A 21461-nucleotide genomic window follows, 5' to 3' on the forward strand; every position below is an offset into this window, starting at 1 on the left:
AAAGTAGTAGCACTAACTACTCTGCGACAAGCTGTGCCAGATATGTATGAAACCTGTTGTTTACCCTAATATGTACATTGTTTTGGAGACAAACCTCTGTCAAATGAATAAATGTAAATATGATGGTTAATAACTCCAATACAAATTATGCTGCTGAAATGGGTCGATAAATCTTAGTAGCTCAATGTACAGGTCTGCTCTTGCAAGTCACAGTGAAGAACACACACAGTCTGAAACCACTTGTGTCCAGTGGAACACAGACACACACACATCACCTGAAACTGCTTGTCCCATGCAGGGTTGTAGGGAGCTGGAGCCTAACCCAGCAACACAGGGGGGTAAGGGGACACACCCAGGACAGGACACCAGTCCATTGCAAGGAACCCCAAGCAGGACTTGAACCTCAGACCCACCTGAGAGCAGGACCCAGTCAAATCCATTGCACCACTGCATCCCCTTGCAGTGGAGAACACACACACACACACACACACACACACACACACACACACACACACACACACACACACATTGTCAGAACCGCTTGTCCCATACAGGGTCACAGGGAACCGGAGCCTAACCCGGCAACACAGGGCGTAAGGCCAGAGGGGGAGGGGACACACCCAGGACGGGACGCCAGTCCGCCGCAAGGCACCCCAAGCGGGACTCGAACCCCAGACCCACCGGAGAGCAGGACTGTGGTCCAACCCACTGCGCCACCGCACCCCCTCGCAGTGGAGAACAGCATAACCTAAATGAATATATAATGACAATATGACTGTTGTTTGGATTCACTCATATGAAACAGTGAAAGGCATTTATTTACGAGTGACACTGGAAAGCGTGTGCTCACCTCAAACCGACACATGCACAGTTTGAACCGCTTGTCCAGTACAGGGTTGCAGGGAGCAGGAGCCTAGCCTGGCAATGGGGGCGCAAGGCTGAAGGGGGAGGCAACACAGCCAGGATGGGACGCCAGTCCGTCACAGGGCACCCCAAGCAGGACTCGAACCCAGGACCCACTGGAGAGCAGGACCCAGTCCACCTTCCACCTCCCACCTCAAACCACACACACACACACACTTTCAGAACCGCTTGTCCCTTACGGGGTCGCGGGGAACCGGAGCCTAACCCGGCAACACAGGGCGTAAGGCTGGAGGGGGAGGGGACACACCCAGGACGGGACGCCAGTCCGCCACAAGGCACCCCGAGCGGGACTCGAACCCCAGACCCACCGGAGAGCAGGACCCGGTCCAACCCACTGCACCACTGCGCCCCCCCACCTCAATCCATTTATGCATTTTTGACCCAGTGCAATCTCAGTTTATTCTCTAAAATACCACGAGACTTTGTTGGGTTTATTATCACCCTGCTGAAAAGCATAACATCTTGCCTCTTGTCTCTAGACAGCTGAAAACAAATATCCCTCTTGATGCCTTTTTACCCTAGTTCACAGTGAAAAAAACACTGCTCAGGAATTTTAACATATCTGTGGGAGCAGAGTGTATAAAATGACATGACCTTCAAAAAATGCTTAACATCTAGGAATATGATTTATGAAGGTTGGGGGCTTGATGAAGAAGTCTATAATCACCTGTCACCTTGATCTCATTTCCAAGGGATGATGGGAAGGCGATTAGTGACAGGCGGCAGGTGGGCACACATGACTCAAAGTGCTGATGGAGAGAGAGCGACCCCAGTTATGCTGATTTGGGACCACTGGCATCACTTGGCTGTGCGATAAGCCGCCAAGTCCCTCCCACATGCCGCTGTTCAAGGCCACCGACAGTGCAGCCGGCCAGACCCCACATCTCACATCATCACCCGGAGCGCTCGATACATCTGGGTCCTTTGTGCTCAGCGGCAACTTTTCATCTCCTTGGTTCAGCACCGCAATGCAGGTGACTAACGTGACTCCAGGCCAACATCTCCATCACTTCCACTGCAGCATCACTGAAATCACATTTCTAGCAGTTTGAATACAGGCACTGGTTTGTCTGCTCATTATTTGTAATCGGACCGCATTTGCTGGTGTTTTTCTGCGCTAAAGGTCAAAATGCTGGGCTGTCGGGGAACGCCGATGAACGCTGGCAGCACGATGGCACACACTGCAGCCCTACCTGCCTATAGAACTGAGTCTGATAAGAAAATACAAAGGTGATTGTTACAAATGGTGTGATGCAAAATTATCGAGCTGCTTAGAGATTCCAGGTGTGTGCAGATGATGCTTTTTGAAACCCTTCGTGAGAACTGGAAGGGATTTGGTAGTTCTGAAGGAGAGAGGGAGCTCATTCCACCACATCTGAGTCGAAACCGAGAACCTTCCATCCTGGAGTTTCGATGAGTGAGACCACCAAACGGCCGGAGATGGAGGAATATATCTCTGCTGCTGGAGTGCAGGCAATGATCAGGTGTCAGGGTGCAGAATCTTTGACCGTCTCGTAGGCCGTAACCAGAGTTTTGAAAATCACATGGATGAAAAAGGTGATAAACCTTATACCTGAATTTAGATTTTCATTCCGGTACAGCTGGCTGAGAGATAATTTTGCAAACATCACATGTGAAGTGTACCTAGATGGACATTATTTATTACTCCGGCTGGCACTTTTACGTAAAGCAATTTATGATGTTAGCTCTGTATATTAAGCTACTTATAATATTGCCTATTTGTACAGGAACAACTTATAACTCATGCTTTGGTGATGGATACAACAGTAGGAACTGTGATCTGAACCCCTTTTCCAGGACCAACAGGTTATAGTTGTAACCAATACACTACCTGTCAACTCTGTCCCTATAAGCTGTTTTTGTTACCCTCCAGAAGTGGCACATACATTCCCCCGAACCCTAATCGGCAAAATCCTGTTGCTTCGTTCCCAGACACACACAGATGGACAGACAGACCGAAACTCAGTCCCATCATCCAAGTTTGGCAAGATTTTTGCAATATTCTGCCCTGTGTTTAATAGCTCTTAATTTCCCATAAACAGTTTTTTTTTTTAATTTTTATTTTTTATTATTTTTTTTATAATCAGTTATGAAAAAAAAACAATTACAGCAGAACAATGTGCACTGTAACAGTAATCTTTTCCGGCAGTCAGGAGTCCAGGCCAAACCCCCCGCACCCCAATTCAGAGTTGCACCCCAGGCTTGTGAAGAGTTTATTATGAGGAGCAGAAGGAGTCCAAGTTTGACATGGAAGGGGAAGGCTGGACTTGCTTTTTTCCTTCTTCTACCTTTCTCCTCCTTTTTCCTTCTGATTCTTCTTGTTTCTTTCTTACTCTTGACTTTGTGCAAAGTGCTGTGGGTTATGTTTCCTTTTCTAAGCATCTATTGTTTTGCTTATCTTCTATTTTGATGTATGGGAGCCCAAAGGTCAGTTTGATTCATTCTTTCTATAGAAATCTGCTACATGTGTTATCACTCCTCAGGTCAGACACACACCTACATGTTACACACTGCTATTATTACTGTGGTCATATTGTGGTCAAATAGATAAAATGAACATACGGGTTTTGAAGGTAAACTAGGTTTAAAAAAACGGCATCTCCTAACTTTTTTTTTCAATGATAGTGCATTGAGATTAAATACAGTGAGATTTTCATGGACCCGGCACATGGATTCGAACCTAAACAGCCCCTACGCTGTGAGGTGATGCTACCTACCATGCCACTAAAACGAAGCCTAGGAAATTCGGTTATTCCTACATTTATGAATCAGTATTTTTATACTCGGATGGACATAGCACACAGATTCTTTTTTTCATATAGCATATATGAAAGAAGCGTATAAAAGGATTTTCCATGGAGTTCTACTTATAATTACATAAATAGTGTTAGGGTGGAGATACAAACATGCCATCACCAATTGGCTCGCATGAATTAACAAAGAGAAGAGGTGATCTAAATTGTGTAACAAGAGGAAGGTGTTTTATACTGGTAGAGAATAAGGCTTTATAGTGCTGTACAAACCAGGAAATATTATGTATACTTGTTACAGTAAACCAGTAAATGATTCTTTGTATGAGGGAAACTGGCGGGGAAAGTCTTCCCTCAATACAGGTCTATACTGGATTTCATTTTATTTTCACTATCTGAGCATATGCCAGGCGTTTTGAGCGGATTTAAAAGAATGGATGAATACCATTGTACAAAGATCTCTGCTGCATTTCTTATTTTTACTGCCATTCATCTATGAATGCATTAAGTGAAATGTAAAGCATTGAATCAAAATTTGTTCAAAGTACCCTATATTTGCCTTCCATTATTTTACTTTACAGTGGTGAGGAAAATAATATTTCTTCAGAGCAGGGAAAAATCAGATTTCATACTGTTCTTGATTTGTATTTGAAATATGGAAATGTTGAAAGCGTACAGGTGGAGTAAAAATAAACACATTTCTGTTGTTTTTGATGTCCGTTACGCATCATATTTCTGAAAAAGAAACAAACTGGTCACTAAGGTTTGGCAATAACCACTTGTACAAGGGTTACTGTACTTCGCTGTCTAATGGGGATTCCGTGAAAATGTATTTTTTCAAAAACAGTGGAATTGTTTCCATTTACCTCCTTTGTGTACAAATTAAAAACTACTGTAAATGGTTGGGCGGGGTGCAGCGGGTTTGAACGGGTCCTGCTCTCTGGTGAGTCTGGGGTTCAAGTCCCGTTTGGGGTGGCTTGTGATGGACTGGCGTCCTGTCCTGGGTGTGTCCCCTCCCCCTCCAGCTTTGCGCCCTGTGTTGCTGGGTTAGGCTCTGGTTCATCATGACCCCGCTTGGGACAAGCGGTTTCAGACAGTGATCTTATTTAGCTTTTTGAAAATAATTGATGTAAATGTAAACTATTTAACCTTTCAAAAGCATATAAGTAGAAAATTAACCCGGTACTACCAACAGAGGACAATGGACAAAGGCATCCTCATGCAGGTTAGACACAACTCGCTTGAATATAATACATGGGTGTTTTTTTTTAATCAGAAGATGTTATGTACAGGGGAAAGGATCAGCTGATGTAGCAGATATGCCAAAATTTCCTTTCACACTTGAGAATATGTCATATTTTCTTGAATCATTCCTTTTAAAAGTTTCAATTTGCCCATCAGCTTTAAGTCTCATAATCTTATCTTTTATCTCTAATAGTCGTCCAGTTCAGACAACCCTTTTTCCATTTTATGGTTTTTTTTTTCCTGTTTCCTTCTGTGAAAAGACATGGTACCGAGGAACTCCTTGCTATAGAAGGTGACCATTTCAATACTATTGGTACTGCCCATTGTTTAACTTGGCTGCTGAGAAAACTGCCCTAGTTTCTTTATATAATAGCAGCAAGGATTGCCAAGTAGGCTGTAATGCCAAAAATCTTGTCCTTGCCATTCCTCTCAGTACTTATCATTAGATAAATACTCTTACAATAAGTATATGGCAGTTAAGTTATATAACCCGCTTATGAAACTTGTGACACAATAAGAATGCAGCCAGCAAAGAGGTTTTAGACACAACATTAAAAACTGATTTGTCTGAATGGCGATTATTTTATGCAGCAAAAGACTCTGGGAATGTCTTCTACAAGAAAGGCAGGCTGGAACTGGTCCAACAGCTGGTGAGACAATGCAATAAAAGCAATATCGCGCAATAAAATTATACATACTTACATTACATACATTTACATCTATTCATTTAGCAGACGTTTTCTCCAAAGCGACGTACATCTCACAAAAAACACAATGCATTCATTACATTAGCAGAGAGCCATAGATGCAGATACGTGATTAAGTGCAATTAGTTTCACACAAGTAGTTGCATAAAACTTCATGACTTCTGCATTCTTTCCACTGTTTCCAGGAATGTAACATTCCTTCATGTTTCCTATAATTACCTCCACTGTTTCGCTTTATCTAAGTCAGCTTGCGATGTTTGGTTTGTACACTACTCTGCTTATGATTTACCTATTTATACAACAGGGTAATTTTTACTAGAGCAACTGACAGTAAGTACCCTCCTCAAGGGTACTACAGCTGCAGGTGGGATTCAAACTTGGGTTCTTTGAATGCTACACTACCTGCTGTCCTCTTATCAGTCGACTTCTGGAACAAGAAACATTTTATGGGGCGACACGGTGGCACAGCGAGTAGCGCTGCTGTCGAGGACATGGGTTTGATTCCCCGCTCAGTCTGTGTGGAGTTTGCATGTTCTCTCTGTGCCTGCATGGATCTCCTCTGGGTGCTCTGGTTTCCTCCCACACTCCAAAGACATGCTGTTCAGGTTCACCCATAGTGTGTGTCACAGATCGAGTGTGTTCCACTGATGTATGGATGAGTGACTCATTGGAAGCAGTGTATCTAGCAGTGTAAGTCACCCAGGTAAATAAGGTGTGCGGGCTGATAACAGGACATAGTTCACTGGAAGTTGCTTTAGAGAAAAGCATCCGCTAAATAAATGTATTGGAAGAAAAGGACTTTCTCCTTGTTTTGCATACAAGTTTTTGGATGTTGGATGATGTTTGCACAAACCCATGACATCCATACCTTCTCCAGCACAGGCCACTTAGCTGGAGGGGCAGGAATCATGACTGATCAGAGAACTAATCTGTTACACCCTCTTATGGTTGAAAAGTAAAACTGCTTTAACTTTGTGTTCTTTTTATTGGTTTCTGACAAATAAAAATACATTTTAAGTACATCTACATGCAGGCCTGTTTCCACAGGTAGATTGAACTATGCCATGAAGTAAATGGTGACTGTGGGAAGATGACAAACTATTTTGAAATAACTAACGCTGCCTACGTATCTTATTGGCTAATTTGCATCAGAGAAGGAAGACAGAAAATTTAGTGAACAGTACTGGATTATATTCCTCTTGTGGAATTCCCAGTATTACATTTCTGGGTAAAAACATGAGTCACTTTATAGTATGCCAGAAGGCAAGGAAACTAAATATTTCTGCTACTATAACTAGTTCTAAATAAAATTTAAATAAACCAAACATGTTCCCTGTTCAAAAACATCAAACCTTGTGGCAGACTCTGTATAGTCAAGGAAAGGTTTATTGTTGTTTTTTTCTGAAATGCTCGTATGTAGCAAATCTGTCTGAAACTTTATCGTTCCACTCAACAGGTTTCTTCAGGCAGTTTTGCAACAAAATTCTCTTCATATTTGGCTTTTTCCAGCCCTGAACAATTTGCACCAGGCACACACACACACCACTTTTTTCATTATTAAGCATTATTTTAAAGCTTTGTCTTTATATGAGCACAAGCAGCAATGTAACTGAGCAAAAATATTATTTTGAATATCCTCAGTATAACAATGTAATGACAACATTTAAATGACTTCTAATCAACCCGAGTAATGTGCCATTTCCACTTAAAAAGACCAATTTTGTTTTTTGTAGAAAAGGCAATTTATATTAAAAAATTAAGTGTGTATGGTAAAGATTAACAGCTAAAAGCTACAAGGTAAGTTTTGTTACAAGGTAAATGCTGTATGGGGGGTCCTTGTATGAAAATACTTGTGGAGAGAGAGAACCCAGCTAGTTCGCATTGGTAAAAATATAGTGGCACTTCACCACCAGGAAGACTTGCAGGTCTTTGTTCGTTCCATGAGCTCAGCAGAAACTCCCACTGAACAGCTAAGCACACTGTTACTGCAATGAGTCCCAGCAGGAGGTGGATGGAATGTGGCACCGTGACATCTGTTTGGCAAGAGCACATTTCTTCTAGCAGTTTCTCCATGGCACATTGTGTTTGGACAAGTGGGCAAACAAACAAACACACACATACACACACACACAAAGCAACTGTCCAGATGTGGAAAGTACTAGTTTATTTCATCATTCCAAAGAGAGTACTTGCTCTGATAATAAGAGGAAGCCAATTTAAGTCAGAACACTTGATAAAGCTTCAAGGAGTGGTTTATTTTTTTCTATATAAAACTTTTTGCTCATTGTCAGTTTGGTTAACACAAGTTTAGAAATTAACACTGTTAACCTTTAGGAGTTACCATCAAATCATATTTACATGGTCAAAACAATGTTTAAAGCCTCATTTCTAACTGTTATAACAGTGTGTGGCATTGAACATAAACCCTAGTCTTCATTCACATTTCATTCTATACCTCAGCTATAACTTCTCTTCCAAGGTCATAAGGACTTTTGCAACCCAAGCAGGGGATAAAAGATCAATGAGCGCAGTCGTTGAAGCACATATTCAGTATGGCTGCATGAGGCCACCCCATACACATGTCAAATGACAAAGAGGCTTTAGGGCAAAACTTTAAAAGATCATTATAGTCCACACAATGTTTTCAATCATGTAAATTATGAGTGCTTATAACTCCAAAAACTTCACCAGAAATACTCTACATGAGAGTAAAATATGTAAAACTAACTTCTCCTTAAAAAGATGGCACTTGAAAAGTTAAAGGAGACACAAGTAGGGGTGATTACATGGCAGACCAAAAGAAGTCATTTTATGGACAGTTTATTTCATGGAGTACTGCACTAGCCATAATTACCTCTTTCGATCCTAATTTCTTTACCAGTATTCTGTCAAACAAAACAAAGTGAACCTTAAGCACTGTTTGTTCTTAAGGTTCTTTTGCATAGTCATACAAGGAACTGAGGGTGGGGGCATACTTTAAAACATTTTCCTACCCTTCAGACAGAGGGCATTTGTCTTGCACCTCAAATACAGGATTTGGTACCAACATTAAAATACATCCTTCTATGTAAGTCTTCGCAGTCTTTCAAACCAGAAGACCATTATGGATCACCACAGCCCCAAGTCACTGAAGCAAAAAGCCCTTGAGTGTCTCATGGTAAAGTAACAGGTTACTAACTTGGCATTTCATATACATGACTTCAATATTTCTGTAATTTCTCACAAAACCCAAAAGCTCATGTCACCACAAAACTTCTGACAAAACCGTCTCCAGTCTGTCATTTTGCCATTTCTTCATCATGCTCAAGCGCTCATTACTAATGTGAATGAGAGAAAAACTCAGATGCGCCCACATATAAAGAGTATATGTCTGCCTTTAGCTAGAAATGGAGGCACCGGCCTACTTTAACTGTAGTCTTTCCTTTTGGGGGGTTAAAAAAAAATATATATATGTACACACACTGTATATATAAAATATGAAAGATCCCACCTTAAAAAGATACCATGATGATAGTGCAGTTAAACAGAAAGTAGCTTAAAACCAAACATTAAAATGAAGTTTTAATGAAAAACACGCTGCTACAAATCCCAGGCAACGTATTCTTTGCATGGCCTGCAAGTAGATTTTTCTTGTCCATCCATCTCGCTCTCTTAATGGAGAATGCAGACCCCTACTCCATCATGGGAGAGCTTATGTCCCACCTGTCATATACACTCCTTTGTTTGCATTGCAGGGCATTGGCAAAAAGTCCTCTGACAACAGCGCTGGAGCGCCAATGTCACCGAAACTCATATATTGGCACACTGTGTTCAAGGACATGTGTCAGGTTCAACGACTGATACCTGGTAGAAAAATGAAGGAAACAAGAAAAGTATTTAAAAATGTGTATACTGCACTCTGCTTTGCATATTTAATAAAAACCTTCACAAAATTATCAGATATATTGTCTTATACCTCAAAATTAAAACATTTTGCAGTAAATATTCAAAAACAAAAAGGTTTCAGGGTATAAGTGTCTTACCATTCTGAACTTCTATGGTAGTAATAACCCTCTATAGTGGCTGTAGATTTCTGGAAGCAGATATAATAGAAGCCAGCAAAGGATGCACCACTTATGTCTTTGATTGTATGATCTGGAACTAGGAACTGCTCCTGTAAACAAGGAGAACAGGGAAAGCTGTGGTTAGAGCCTAGCGATCAAACGAGTCTGGCTTCAAATCCCATCTGCTGCTGTAATACTCTTGAGCAAGGTACTTTTGCTGAATTGATACAGTAAAAAATTTCCAGCCATATAAATGGGTAAGTGGCTTAGTATACAAACTGGACACAGGAAGTCAGCGTGGAGAAAACGGAAAGCTGGATTAATATACGTAATGCACCGCACAACACACACACTGCTTACAGTTTACAACACATCCAACAGTAACCACATGTGACAGTGCAAAGAGTGTCCTATAACCAACCCATCAATTCCATATAACAGTACTGTGTTAAACATCCATGAATGTTAAATATGTTTGTGTGCAAAAGATGACAGTGCTGTATGGCACTTCCAGGCAAATTATCCCCTGTCTCTGGATTTTTCAGTTTCACAGGAAATATACCAGCTTCGAAGAGAATAGCTGGTCACATTTTGACAAAAGGTCTTACCTTCCACCTCATAAAGACATAGTCACTGTTTTTCAGTTCTTCATAATCAAAGTCGTCATAGTTAAATGTTTTTGCGTACTGATAAAAAGCTTGAAACTTGCCCTGGAATATATATATATATATTATATATATAAAAATCAGTTTGAACAGAAACAAATTAGCCATCTATATTTAATATTTAAAAAACCCTGCTCATTAGTTGGCCACAAAATCAAGACTTTAAAAAAAACATAAGCACAAGTTTAAGATAACATTTATGTACAAAATTCCCCAGATATGAATAAACTTTAGTTTTTTTTTTTTTTTTTTAAATATAAAAAAGACAAATTTTCTTACCCAGTGTTTGCGATCAACATCTTCATCAGCGTCCCACTTCCTGGTTAAAAAAGGACGCTTTTTACTGATAATTTCCCCAGCAAAAAAGGTTGTGAGTGTTGGATATTCCTGTATAGGGGAAAGAAATGAAACTTATTCTGTAATCACTTAGCTGGTAACATCATTTATAAACGGTAAGGTTTTTTTTTAAAAAAAAAAAAAAAAAAAAAAAAAAAACCCAAAAACAAAAGGCCAAAACCACAAAGGAACCTAACTTGCATTTCATATTAGACACTGGATTCCCAAAGGTACAATTTTGTGCTAGCACAGGACAAAAGTTTTTTTTAAAGGACAAGAGGGGGGGAAAAAAAAACAATAAGTATGTTAACTTAGGTTAACTTCTATGAGCACTTTTAATTTCAATTACAGGCAGTACTCACATTACAAGTTACATTATTTATTCAGCAGACACTTTTCTACAAAACGACTTCCAATGATCTCTATGTAGTGTTGATCAGCCCACACACCTTATTCACCAAGGTGACTTACACTGCTTACAAAGGGTCACTCATCCATATATCAGTGAAACAACACTCTCTGTCACTCACAAACTATGGGTGAACCTGAACAGAGTATCTTTGGAGTGTGGGAGGAAACCGGAGCACCCGGAGGAAACCTACGCAGACACAAGGAGAACATGCAAACTCCACACGGACTGAGCGGGGATCTAACCAATGTCCTGTATTCCGTTCCTAAGTCTGTGTTTAAGTGGAATTTATATGTAAGTCGGAACAGTTAGGCACAGTTCATACCTAAAATGAGTTAGTAAAATGTTTGTCTTTGTGTGTGTGTGTGTATATATATATATATATATTTAGTATGTATAGTGTACCTTTCTATGCATTAAAAAAAATTTAATGTATCTGGAAGTGTTTAAACATCTTTAACATAATGATAAATGTAACTACAGTATTTATAATAAAGAGAGAGAGAGAGCAAGAGTGTGTCTGTGTAGGTATAAAAAACAAAAATTTTAATGTTCGCTTTTCCAATGTTCGTTGGCATTTCACCTTTTTCCTACCGCTTTATTATTTCCACTTTAGTTTCAATCCTGATGGTGATTCATCAAAGAAAAGGACAATCACTTGCATCACATTTATGCTTTGGTGCCATAGTTACGAGCATTAAAAAAAAAAAAAAAAAAAAAAAAAAAAAACAACAAAACGAAATTCAGTAACACACACGAGACACTTAACAGCAACGTGGTCTGTGTCATAGTGAGCGGGCAGGAGACTGAGGTGTGTGCGTGGGCACCCAATCGTGGGGTCTTTGTTGGTACACAAAGGAGCAGGCGAGATTCAGAGTCAGGGAAAGGCGTGGGTTGGTCGATGCAGAAACGTAGATCTTTGGGAGAATCCAACGTCGTAGTCGAGGAGGCGATGCGAGTGTCCGGAGCCGTGGATGTCAGGAGTGGGAATGAGGGCTTGAGGAGAATGAGGGACTTGGAAGGACAGGTAGGTTGTTGTGGGTTCACTCGAGAGCGCTGGAGAGATGGGTTTCTCAAATGAGATTCCGCAACCAGGGTGTGCAGGTGCAGCTTCTTTATACCTCACTGCTCTGATTTTGGGCAGGTGCGGATGTTCGGGGCTAGGTCGTGGGCAGGACAGTCCGACTGAAAAGAAAAAAGTCTTTGTCCTACTCCAAGCTCGTGCCCACGAACCACTGTAGACGCACAATGTTTAGAAATGCGTCGTAAAGCAGCGCCTGTTTGTTATTATTAATCACTGTACATTTTTAATATAATAGGCTTTACGGGGGGCGGTTCGTAAATACGGGTTGTACACAAGTCGGACATTCGTAACCCCGGGACTGCCTGTACAGTTAAATGTTAACTTAAGTCAACTATCTTATGATACGGCTCAAGAGATCAACATGCATTTGTGGCTACAGAGTCAGTAAAATTATACAGGAGGGGGTACTTAGTCACGAAACACTTCACATTCTCTCCCTCTAGGCTCTTCGTGGCCTGCCAATGAGTCGACCCAGAATTCTCTGCCTGGCCATGGGGATAAGCTGTATCCATCTCTCTACATAGAATAATAAGTCACTACTCTTTAAATACTGTCTTTAAAGTAGCTGGATTTATATAAGGGAATAGACTGCATCAGAACGCACTATGTAGTCCATTAGACAAAATAGCATTTTGCAATAATAAATCAGACAATGTACCCTTCCAGGTTAGAAATGACAATGCAACACACTAGGCACCTAACTTCGAGAAGTTCAACACGGTCACCAAGCATAAGGACAGGCAGATTTTTTGTAAAGATTACACTTGCTTCACATTATGACCCTGTGATTTCAGCAGAGACGGACTATAAGTAGAAACATGATTCATTCTGGTGCCATAGAAGTACGAAAACTTGGAAGAAAGTTGTCATGATTTAGTGCTGCATTATTCACAAACTCACTCGGCACTCTTCCTCAAATCCATTTACTGTTAAATATTGCTCACAGCTCTTACAAAATGTGATGGAGGAGCAACTACACAAAACCTACAATCAATCTATACACTCATACCAGCGCATACCAGTCCGTATTCCAGTCCAAGTGAAAAGAAGTGCACAGCACACACATTATGGTGAACCTATGCATTGTGGTTCTTATTGTGAAGGAGACAATGTAGGCAGCAGTTACTGTGGATGGGCCTGTTACCACAATGCACTCAAAACAGCATGCCTAGAGGTTCCTGTAAATTTCAATTACTGCCCAGCACAATGAGCTCCATCCCATTACGCAACTAAATAAATGGGTTTACATTTCTTTGAAGCCCATAATGTGTGACTGTAAAGGTGGTTCCTGTCCTGCATTACTACTACAATAAAGTAGCATTTCTTCATAGCAATAGCAAGCTTCTTCAGAAGATACATGAATCCATCGTGGTTCTCTAAAAGCCAAGTATAAGCAGGTTTTTCATCCATACATGGTCATGTCATCTTAATTCAATAATGCTCATCTTGACAACTGATGATTAATGTCCCTTGAGACCAAGAAAACAGAAGCACTTCACTACTTTATATAATAAAAAATAAAAAAAAAAAACAGCAAAATAAACATAACTGAACGACCAACTAGGCACAATTTATTATTGGGCAAGATCACTTCTTGTGTGACCTACTGAAAGGAAGTCAGTGACATCACATCCCACCCATATATACTTTGCTGGGAATCAGGTTAACTATCTTTACTGTACAGCTCAACTTCCTTCTTATGGCACAGCACAAAAATAGCCAGTGTGCTCATATTACTTCATTATGTCTAGTCTACAAAGAATTCCAAAGAACTGTGATCACAGCTATAAAGGTTTCAAAGGCAGAATAACACCAATCCATTCATCCATAACCACATAACCTAACACAGCGTTGCAGTGGTCCAGAGTCGAGACCAGATGCACAGGGTATGAGGCAGGGCGCACCATAGAAGGGACGTCAGGCAATCACAATCTCACAGATATACATTAAGAGCAATTTACATTCACCACTGCCCCTGAAACTCACATCTTTGGATGGCGTGAGGAAGCTAGAATGCCTGGCGGAAACCCAAGCAAACACAAACTCCACACAGACCGAGCTGGATCTGAACTCAGGTTCGAACCCCTAGGCAAGGAGGAGCTGTCAGGCACAAGCACTGCCTGCTGTGCCACTGAGTTGCCCAGTAACACATATAATTTAAGTCAAAAAGCATTATTTCAGAGGTGAACAGCAGAACAGCATGTGGATAACCAGCCAAGTAAACAGCATTTCACAGTTCAACAGGTTTTGGGGGGGGAAAAAAAGCCTTTAGATGTCCTTACAAAGGAAATTAAGAGAGAAGGATTATACATCTCACCTCTGTCAATCCTTTGATTTTTAGGTACCCACATAAATATGCATCCTCCATTGTAACATGCTGGAAGAAAGCAGAATACACACACAGTCATTAGTTTTGTTGTACGTTTATGCTGAGAACTGTCAACTAAACTATTATAATATATTCTTTTGCTTTTCAGTAAAGATGGAAACTTAACAGCAACAAAGAAGAAGTAACAGAATTAAGAATTTAGAACCATTGTAGCTTCCTGACTAGGGTTAGGTGATGAAAACTTTTCCCATAATTAGACTCAGAGACACGAAAACTTTGAGTGATAGTACTGCCAGTTCACTAATTCCGAGGCTTCACAGAGCGTCAGCTACGGCGCCTTACCTGGAGAACCACCTCCACGTCGTACGAGTTTCCTTTGCTTTTCTGGTGTCCGCGGAATTTCGAGCCGCTGTACAGTAGCGAGGTGGCGACGCCCGGCTGCTGCGTGTTGATCGGCGGAGGTGGAACAAGCGAAGCCGAGGATGTGTAGGCCGCAGAGGCGTTACCGCTCCTACACTCAGTACGCACCGGCATCTTTCCTCCTTCGCCGGGATACACGCTCCCGACTACAGTTTAGTCCTTCCCAGTGGTGAGAGAAAAATGCAAAAATCGTGAAACGGGTAGCCCTGAAAAGAAGGCCCAACCGTAAAAACACCCTTACCGGGTCCGTAACGGATACGCCACTCTGACACCTGAAAACCGAAGGTGCATCGAAAGACTCAAATCAACATAACCCTACCTGATTGGAAGACTTAGTTAGCATAAATATAAAAGTGAACTTTCATTGGTTAATGCTCCGAAATCGCTGATGGGAGTTGATGTTCTCTGCAAGTTGAGGTGGAGTTCATTTGAGTTGGTTCCATGGGAAGGGGAAAGCTGTCATGAAGCTAGTTACCGCGGAGCCAAATATGAAATTCAGGTGAAGCAGCACAGAGCGATACTTCCAAACTACAGTACAAGATATCAACGAAACTTTTTTTGGTTATTAACAGGCCGAAAATACAACTCAAAGTAGATTCCAAAACTTAAATAATGAAATGATATTCAAGTTGTCGCGAATTTTCTCCTCCTGCTGTTTGTTGTACAGTTGAGAAATTAGATCTGACGACATTACCGCATTGTAAAAATTTTAGCTACTAATGCACGCTTGGGGATGTCACTATAATATATATGTAGTATTATTATTATTTCAAGTTTAACATAAGCACATGAGTATCATCATCATACAGTTACTTGACACATATACTATATAGGCCAGTCACTCATATGCAGTTATTTTTATATATCCAGTTTTTCTTAGTGACGATGAAGGTTTAGTGAATTTGTAAATAGTTGGAGACATTATTTTGTGTGTGTATCCTGTTTTTCAGCGTTGCGATCGACGACGTTTTAACGAATGAACTTCATTTCCCATAACACACCAACGGCAAACGTTGTTCGCACAGACCAATGGCACGCGTGCATTCGCTCGCGCCTGGAGGTGTGCGCGATCAGTGGCAGGAACCACGTGAGTTTGTGCCTAAGGAAGGTCATCGGGCCGGTAGGACGAACGCATCTTTTTTTGAAGATGAATTTAGCCGAATCTACCGCTACATGTTAATATATTTAAAAGTAAAGGCTTACTGGTGTAATTTTAGCCCATGAAGATATTCCGTGAAAAAGCGTTTAGTACAGCAACGTCAAGTTATCGTGCGTAAGCAACCTCCGCCCGGCATAACCATGTCCACTCCTCCTCGCTCCTGTGTTTTAGTGTAGCAGTGTGTGGTGTGTAAGTGCTCTAATTCAGCTAGTAGGTAGCTCGTTCACGATGTGGAGGAGTCTGGTTAGACTGCAGTGTCAAGCACGCGTCGCCTTGTCCGCACGCTATGGGCGCGCGCGCCTTCCGGTGCTCTGGCACGCGGCAGACCTGTCGATTGCAACCTCAGGTAAGGTTGTAGTATGTGTGTGTCACTCTCGTGTGTAATCCATCGCGTACGGTACTGTTTGAACTGTGTGCTTGAAATGGCTTTTTTTTTCTTGCTTTAATCGACAGAAAGGAAGAAATTCTACCAAGATGTCAACATTTCTCAAAGAGAAGGTTGGCTGTACCTCCACATCATTCAATGGCTTTGCACCAAAGATGTGTATTTAGTGTTGTTTTTTTTTTTTTTTTTTTCCTTGCAACTCCTGACAGTTCTTCGTTATCTTGTGTCCCCACTGATTGCATGTGAATGCAGATGGCCTTTTTGAGATCAATTTGGACCGCAGAAAATTGAAGACTCCAGGGGGAAAATTGTTCACCGTACCCAATGAAGCCTTGGCTGTTGCTGTGGCAACTGAGTGGGATGTTCAGAAAGACACACTCAAGTTCTACACCATGAACTTGGTACAGCTCAGTGCAACAGATGTTCTTTTGCATATTCATTTCTGTGATATGCATGCTGGGTTCTTAAACGACACTGCCCATTTTCTCCTTCAGACCACATTGTGCAATACAGCTTTGGATAATCCTACTCAACGGGATAAAGAGCAGATAATCGCAGCTGCGCTGAAATTTCTGGAGACCGACACCATTTGGTAAGCAAAATACCAATGTATAATGTATGGTTCCCGGCTGCAACTAGAGCTACCCATTTGCGCACTGAATGGGGCAATGACAGCTGGCAGTTCTTAACACGTGAGAAACAAGGCTTGTTTGCTATGCAGCTACAGGGTTGAAGAACCACCAGGACTGGTGGAACTTCAGACGAATGAGTGGGACCCTGTCTTGAACTGGGTTGAGAAGAGGTGAGTTTCACAGTTGTCCATGAATGCAGTTGCATTTCCAGTTACTTTTGTGTGGATTAGTGGTCGGGGGCGTGCGGTGGCGCAGCGGGTTTGGCTGGGGCCTGCTCTCTGGCAGGTCTGGGGTTTGAGTCCTGCTTGGAGTGCCTTGTGACGGACTGGTGTCCCATCCTGGGTGTGTGTGTCCAGCTTTGCATCTTCTGTTGCCGTGTTAGGCTCTGGCTCTGTGACTGTGTGTATCTGTGACTCTGGAAGGGTGGCATTAAATGAATGAGTGACTGAAACTTTATTTATATCAAAAGGAAATTCCACTCAGTAGCATCCAGTATAAAACACACATGATATACAGACATATAATAACAGAGGTAAGTATATAAATATTTATTCTTACCATTGATAAATAGCATAGAATTGTAATTTTAGAAATTATTTATTGTAGATGATGTTAATAATATCTTCCACAGCAAGAGGTTAGTATTATAAAAAAAAAAGTTAAATGGCTAGGAGCAGATCTATTGATGCATTTGTGGGGTATAACCTGGGTCTTAAATTTGATCCAGGCAGCTATGGGAAGCCAGTGCAAAGAAACGAGTAGAGGAGATGCACGCAAACGCTTCGGCAAGTCAAATACCTCGGGCAGTAGCGTTCTATATCAACTGTAGAGGTTTGATGGCAGTTGCTGGAAGGCCAGACGAGAGAGTTTCAGTAGTCCGGACGGGATGTCGCCATGGCCTGGACAAGTAGTTCGGCAGCGTCGGGATGTAAATGGGATGAGATACAAATGAGAGTGAGCATACATTTGTATTGTTACAGAATTAGTTATGAAGTTGTAAATTGCCTTCATTCACTCCCTCACAATTCTCTACATAGCCCTGTAAAACACAAAACACCATTAACCTTACCTCCTGATATTAACATTGTGTCTCTTTGTTTTTTGCAGGTATAATGTGATCATTGGCTCGTCTTCTAGTATCATGGGACCACAAATTACAGAAGAGACCAAAGACACTTTTCGGCAGCACCTTGGCTCCTATAATTTCTGGGCACTTACTGGTAAGGTAATGGGAAACATTCCTTTACATGTGTCTCTGGGATTGAAACTGGGCAGGGAACATAAAAGAATGGCACTCAAGTATTTGAAGGCTAAATGTGCAACAGAAAGGTAGAGTATTAAAAGTATGTCCACAAAAACAAAGTCTGCAAGTCTAAATATTTCAAACTTGCATCTTAAAGCCCTAAAATTACTTTTAATAAGCTAAACCATGGGCATATGAACTCAAGATGGGTATAAGATTTACACATTTTTTGTTACACATTTAGTTGTACCTGTTTTAATGCACTATAATCTTTAAGTAGGGTGATGAAAAATGCGCACATGGAATATTTAACTCTGGAAATTTTGCTGATGACCGCTGTGCTGCTTTAATTCAGTCTTTTATTTTTAAGGGAGCACAAATCTTCAAATCAGTGACTTTTTGAATCTTATCTAAATGACACTGTGACATCCATGACTTATTATGAAGTCTTGAGGGAGGTATATATTCTATCTTGCTCACATCACAAATGGTTTTATCATTTATCTTTGCATTTTGACATTTATTCAGAAATTAATATAGGACAAATCACCTTAAGCTGAATCACAAACTACCCCATTAGAATTTGAGCCACAGGTTCAGATTTTCATCATCATAATGTGTAATCACTAAGCCAAATAATTATAAAACAATTTTCCAACCACTACGGAAAGCAAAAGCCAAATCATCTTACCATCATATGTGAAGGGATATAAAGATAAGCTATGTAGTTAGGCTGTAAGCAACCTGAGTGCGACATTGGCTCATGCAGCAAACAGCAGTGGGCACCGACAACAATATTAAAGTTGCATATTTTTATTCAAAATAATAACCCCATGGAATCAATTGCCAACTGGAAACATACAATTTTTAAATGTAAAATAAGCTGCACTACTAATGCCCCCTTCTACATTTCCCCAATTCACGCATTACCTGGCTGGCCATGTGCCAGAGTTGATGCTAGAAAAGTCTATTTTTGGAGACAAGTACAAGAACTGGGATATGAATTATCACTAACAGAATTAAAGGATTTATTAATGTGTTACTCATAATTTTTACACACAGAGAATTATCTATAGAACTGGCCAATTTCCTGCCATAATTAAAAAAAATTAAGTAAGGAATTGTCACCATTGGGATGCATTACCATAGTAAGATTATGTACTGGGTGTCAGTAGAGTTGTGCTATGACTTTTAACTGTTTCAGGATTAGATGAAGAGTTGAAATTTGATGTAAATTTTGTTTTGTTCTGACTGTCCACTAAGGAATGAATGTATCTTCATTGGCAGGGTTAGAGTTTGTGATCACCCAGCTGAAGTCTCTAGTGCTGTCCTTTGCGCTGGTTGACAGACACCTGACAGTGGAACAGGCTGTGCTGTTGTCTCGCCTGGAGGAAGAGTATCAGGTATGGCACCACCTTTGTCCACAGCCTCATGTTCACTTTTTCTGCTTAGACATCTAGAAGGTATAAGCATAAGGTTTGTATATCCAGTATGTATGAATATTTTCAACATTACAGAAGACTAACGTGTCTAATGCACTTATGAATTTAGCCCATTTTTCAGTCCATTTTCTTTTTTGCTGATAAGCAGCACTCATGAAAACGATGGAAGTGACCTGGATTAAGGTGCTTCTTTATTCTTATTTGGGTGTGTTTTACTGCCAGCTAATTGCTGGGTGCAGAAATGCAGGTCAGTTTCAGTCTGCAACAAGCATATATTTTACAAAATAAGTGAAAATCTAATTTTTCATAACTGAATGAGTGGGCTCATAACCTGAAGATTATATTTGTAACTTGTCTGATTCACATTCTGTATTGCCGGGGACTTGATCCATTTTCTTTCCACAACCCCTCACTCTTTGCAGATCCAGCGCTGGGGAAATGTTGAGTGGGCCCATGACTACGACATGTATGAACTACGTGCTCGCACAGCTGCTGGCACACTCTTTGTGCATCTATCTTCTGAGAGCTCCAGCGTGAAGCGCAAACTGTTGCAAGACTGACGGTTTTTATTCCCCTTGTCTCCACTGAATAGCACTCGGTGAAGACGAAGGACTTGAATCATGGCAAAAGTTTTAAAAAAAAAAAAAAAAAAAATTGACATTGGATTAAAATTTAGTTTTGTTTCCTGGTGTTGTGCATCATGTTCTTAATGTACAGCATGTTATTTTTTCCCAGAAATAAAGGAATCACAGCTTTGCACACAGAATTTCATGAAATATGGATAAGGGACTAAAGAGGCTGTACTGGCAATTTCTCATAAATATGACTGTTCTTCTTTCACCATTGTACCAGTGTTTCTGATGAATTTAAAGATGAGAATGGTGAAGCCATTACAAGGCATGATAGAAGAATCCACATTAGACAGGTAACAGTCAGTAGAGGCTGAATATTTAAGAATGTGTTAAAAGTTTCAAAGCAATAATACAAGAAAACTTGCTGACAGACAGGTATGTTGTCTTTTACAGCATTTAAAGTGAGAGTTTGGCTGGTTTCTACCCTTTCTGTCCCCATAGACCTATGCCAGTATGATTGAATGAAGTGGGGTCACTGGTCATAATCAATAAAGGACAATTTCCATTCAGACTGCAGTCTGGATTTTAGAGCCAAGTCTGCACTTTGGGCTTGGCAAGAGTGTTCATGAAGCCACTTGGGTGGCACCTATCTTTTGACAATAGGAACAATTTGGCATCTCTGTGATTTATATGGTCACGTGTCTTCTGGCATAGTTGTGTTCATGCCCTAGTTACATTCTCATTTCTAGGTTTGGATCTGTAGTGTGATCATGTCTTAACACTTCTGTGCCTCATAATTACATAGACTAAATGAAACTGTTTGGCCCTTTGCTTATGGAGCATTTTCTGCTGCTCGCATCTATAACACTAGTGCTGTTTAGCTGTTTATCAGCAAAAATGAGAACCACAGCACTCGATGTCTGCTAGTAGCAGTTGATCCCCGCCAATCATGATCCTTAAATAGTTGTTTTTTCATGCATCTGTAATTTCCGATGCATTCATTTTAAAGTGACGTTCAGGCATCAGTCCTTATAAAAATAGACTTTAAAAGCGGATATGTGGCGCTGCACTCCAGTTCAAAGCAGGGCCGGCTAC

At 40.8% G+C, this 21461-nt stretch overlaps 2 protein-coding genes across 6 annotated transcripts; one reads left to right on the forward strand and one right to left on the reverse strand.

Annotated features, from left to right (window-relative positions):
• Positions 1–7883: 7883 nt before the first annotated feature.
• On the reverse strand, positions 7884–15262 carry LOC108939792 (glucose-induced degradation protein 4 homolog). 3 transcript variants are annotated; one of them, XM_029247076.1, is made up of 7 exons: positions 15253–15262; positions 14856–15092; positions 14502–14561; positions 10635–10742; positions 10299–10400; positions 9670–9800; positions 7884–9490 (listed from the first exon to the last, which is right to left on the reverse strand). In XM_029247076.1, exons 2-7 carry the CDS (start codon positions 15045–15047, stop codon positions 9427–9429), a joined length of 657 nt encoding a protein of 218 aa, XP_029102909.1. In that variant the 5' UTR covers positions 15048–15092; positions 15253–15262; the 3' UTR covers positions 7884–9426. The 3 variants fall into 3 exon arrangements, with proteins under 3 accessions (XP_029102909.1, XP_029102908.1, XP_029102907.1); XM_029247075.1 differs by lacking the exon at positions 15253–15262 and adding an exon at positions 15175–15222; XM_029247074.1 differs by lacking the exon at positions 15253–15262 and having other exon boundaries at positions 14856–15216.
• A 93-nt stretch (positions 15263–15355) lies between these two features.
• On the forward strand, positions 15356–20914 carry atpaf2 (ATP synthase mitochondrial F1 complex assembly factor 2). 3 transcript variants are annotated; one of them, XM_018762083.2, is made up of 9 exons: positions 15356–15432; positions 15884–16020; positions 16546–16590; positions 16730–16878; positions 16972–17069; positions 17199–17279; positions 18217–18329; positions 19640–19755; positions 20217–20914. In XM_018762083.2, the coding sequence occupies exons 2-9, from the start codon at positions 15963–15965 to the stop codon at positions 20352–20354; spliced, it is 798 nt and encodes a 265-aa protein (XP_018617599.2). In that variant the 5' UTR covers positions 15356–15432; positions 15884–15962; the 3' UTR covers positions 20355–20914. The 3 variants fall into 3 exon arrangements, with proteins under 3 accessions (XP_018617599.2, XP_018617598.2, XP_018617600.2); XM_018762082.2 differs by lacking the exon at positions 15356–15432 and having other exon boundaries at positions 15954–16438; positions 20217–20913; XM_018762084.2 differs by lacking the exons at positions 15356–15432; positions 17199–17279 and having other exon boundaries at positions 15954–16438.
• Positions 20915–21461: the final 547 nt, after the last annotated feature.

The sequence above is a fragment of the Scleropages formosus genome, chromosome 20 (assembly GCF_900964775.1).
Source record: "Scleropages formosus chromosome 20, fSclFor1.1, whole genome shotgun sequence".
In the NCBI taxonomy this organism is placed as follows: Eukaryota; Metazoa; Chordata; class Actinopteri; order Osteoglossiformes; family Osteoglossidae; genus Scleropages; species Scleropages formosus.

What these genes read in the sequence shown, in the direction of transcription:
- LOC108939792 (XM_029247076.1), bottom strand. Translation starts at nt 15,047, where the DNA reads ATGCCGGTGCGTACTGAGTGTAGGAGCGGTAACGCCTCTGCGGCCTAC. An exon ending in AAATCAAAGGATTGACAGAG is followed by an intron (nt 10,743 to 14,501) that starts GTGAGATGTATA and finishes TCCCCTATACAG; the next exon opens with GAATATCCAACACTCACAAC. An exon ending in ATGTCTTTATGAGGTGGAAG is followed by an intron (nt 9,801 to 10,298) that starts GTAAGACCTTTT and finishes CCTTGTTTACAG; the next exon opens with GAGCAGTTCCTAGTTCCAGA.
- atpaf2 (XM_018762082.2), top strand. Translation starts at nt 16,321, where the DNA reads ATGTGGAGGAGTCTGGTTAGACTGCAGTGTCAAGCACGCGTCGCCTTG. An exon ending in CCTGTCGATTGCAACCTCAG is followed by an intron (nt 16,439 to 16,545) that starts GTAAGGTTGTAG and finishes TTTAATCGACAG; the next exon opens with AAAGGAAGAAATTCTACCAA. An exon ending in AGTTCTACACCATGAACTTG is followed by an intron (nt 16,879 to 16,971) that starts GTACAGCTCAGT and finishes TTTCTCCTTCAG; the next exon opens with ACCACATTGTGCAATACAGC.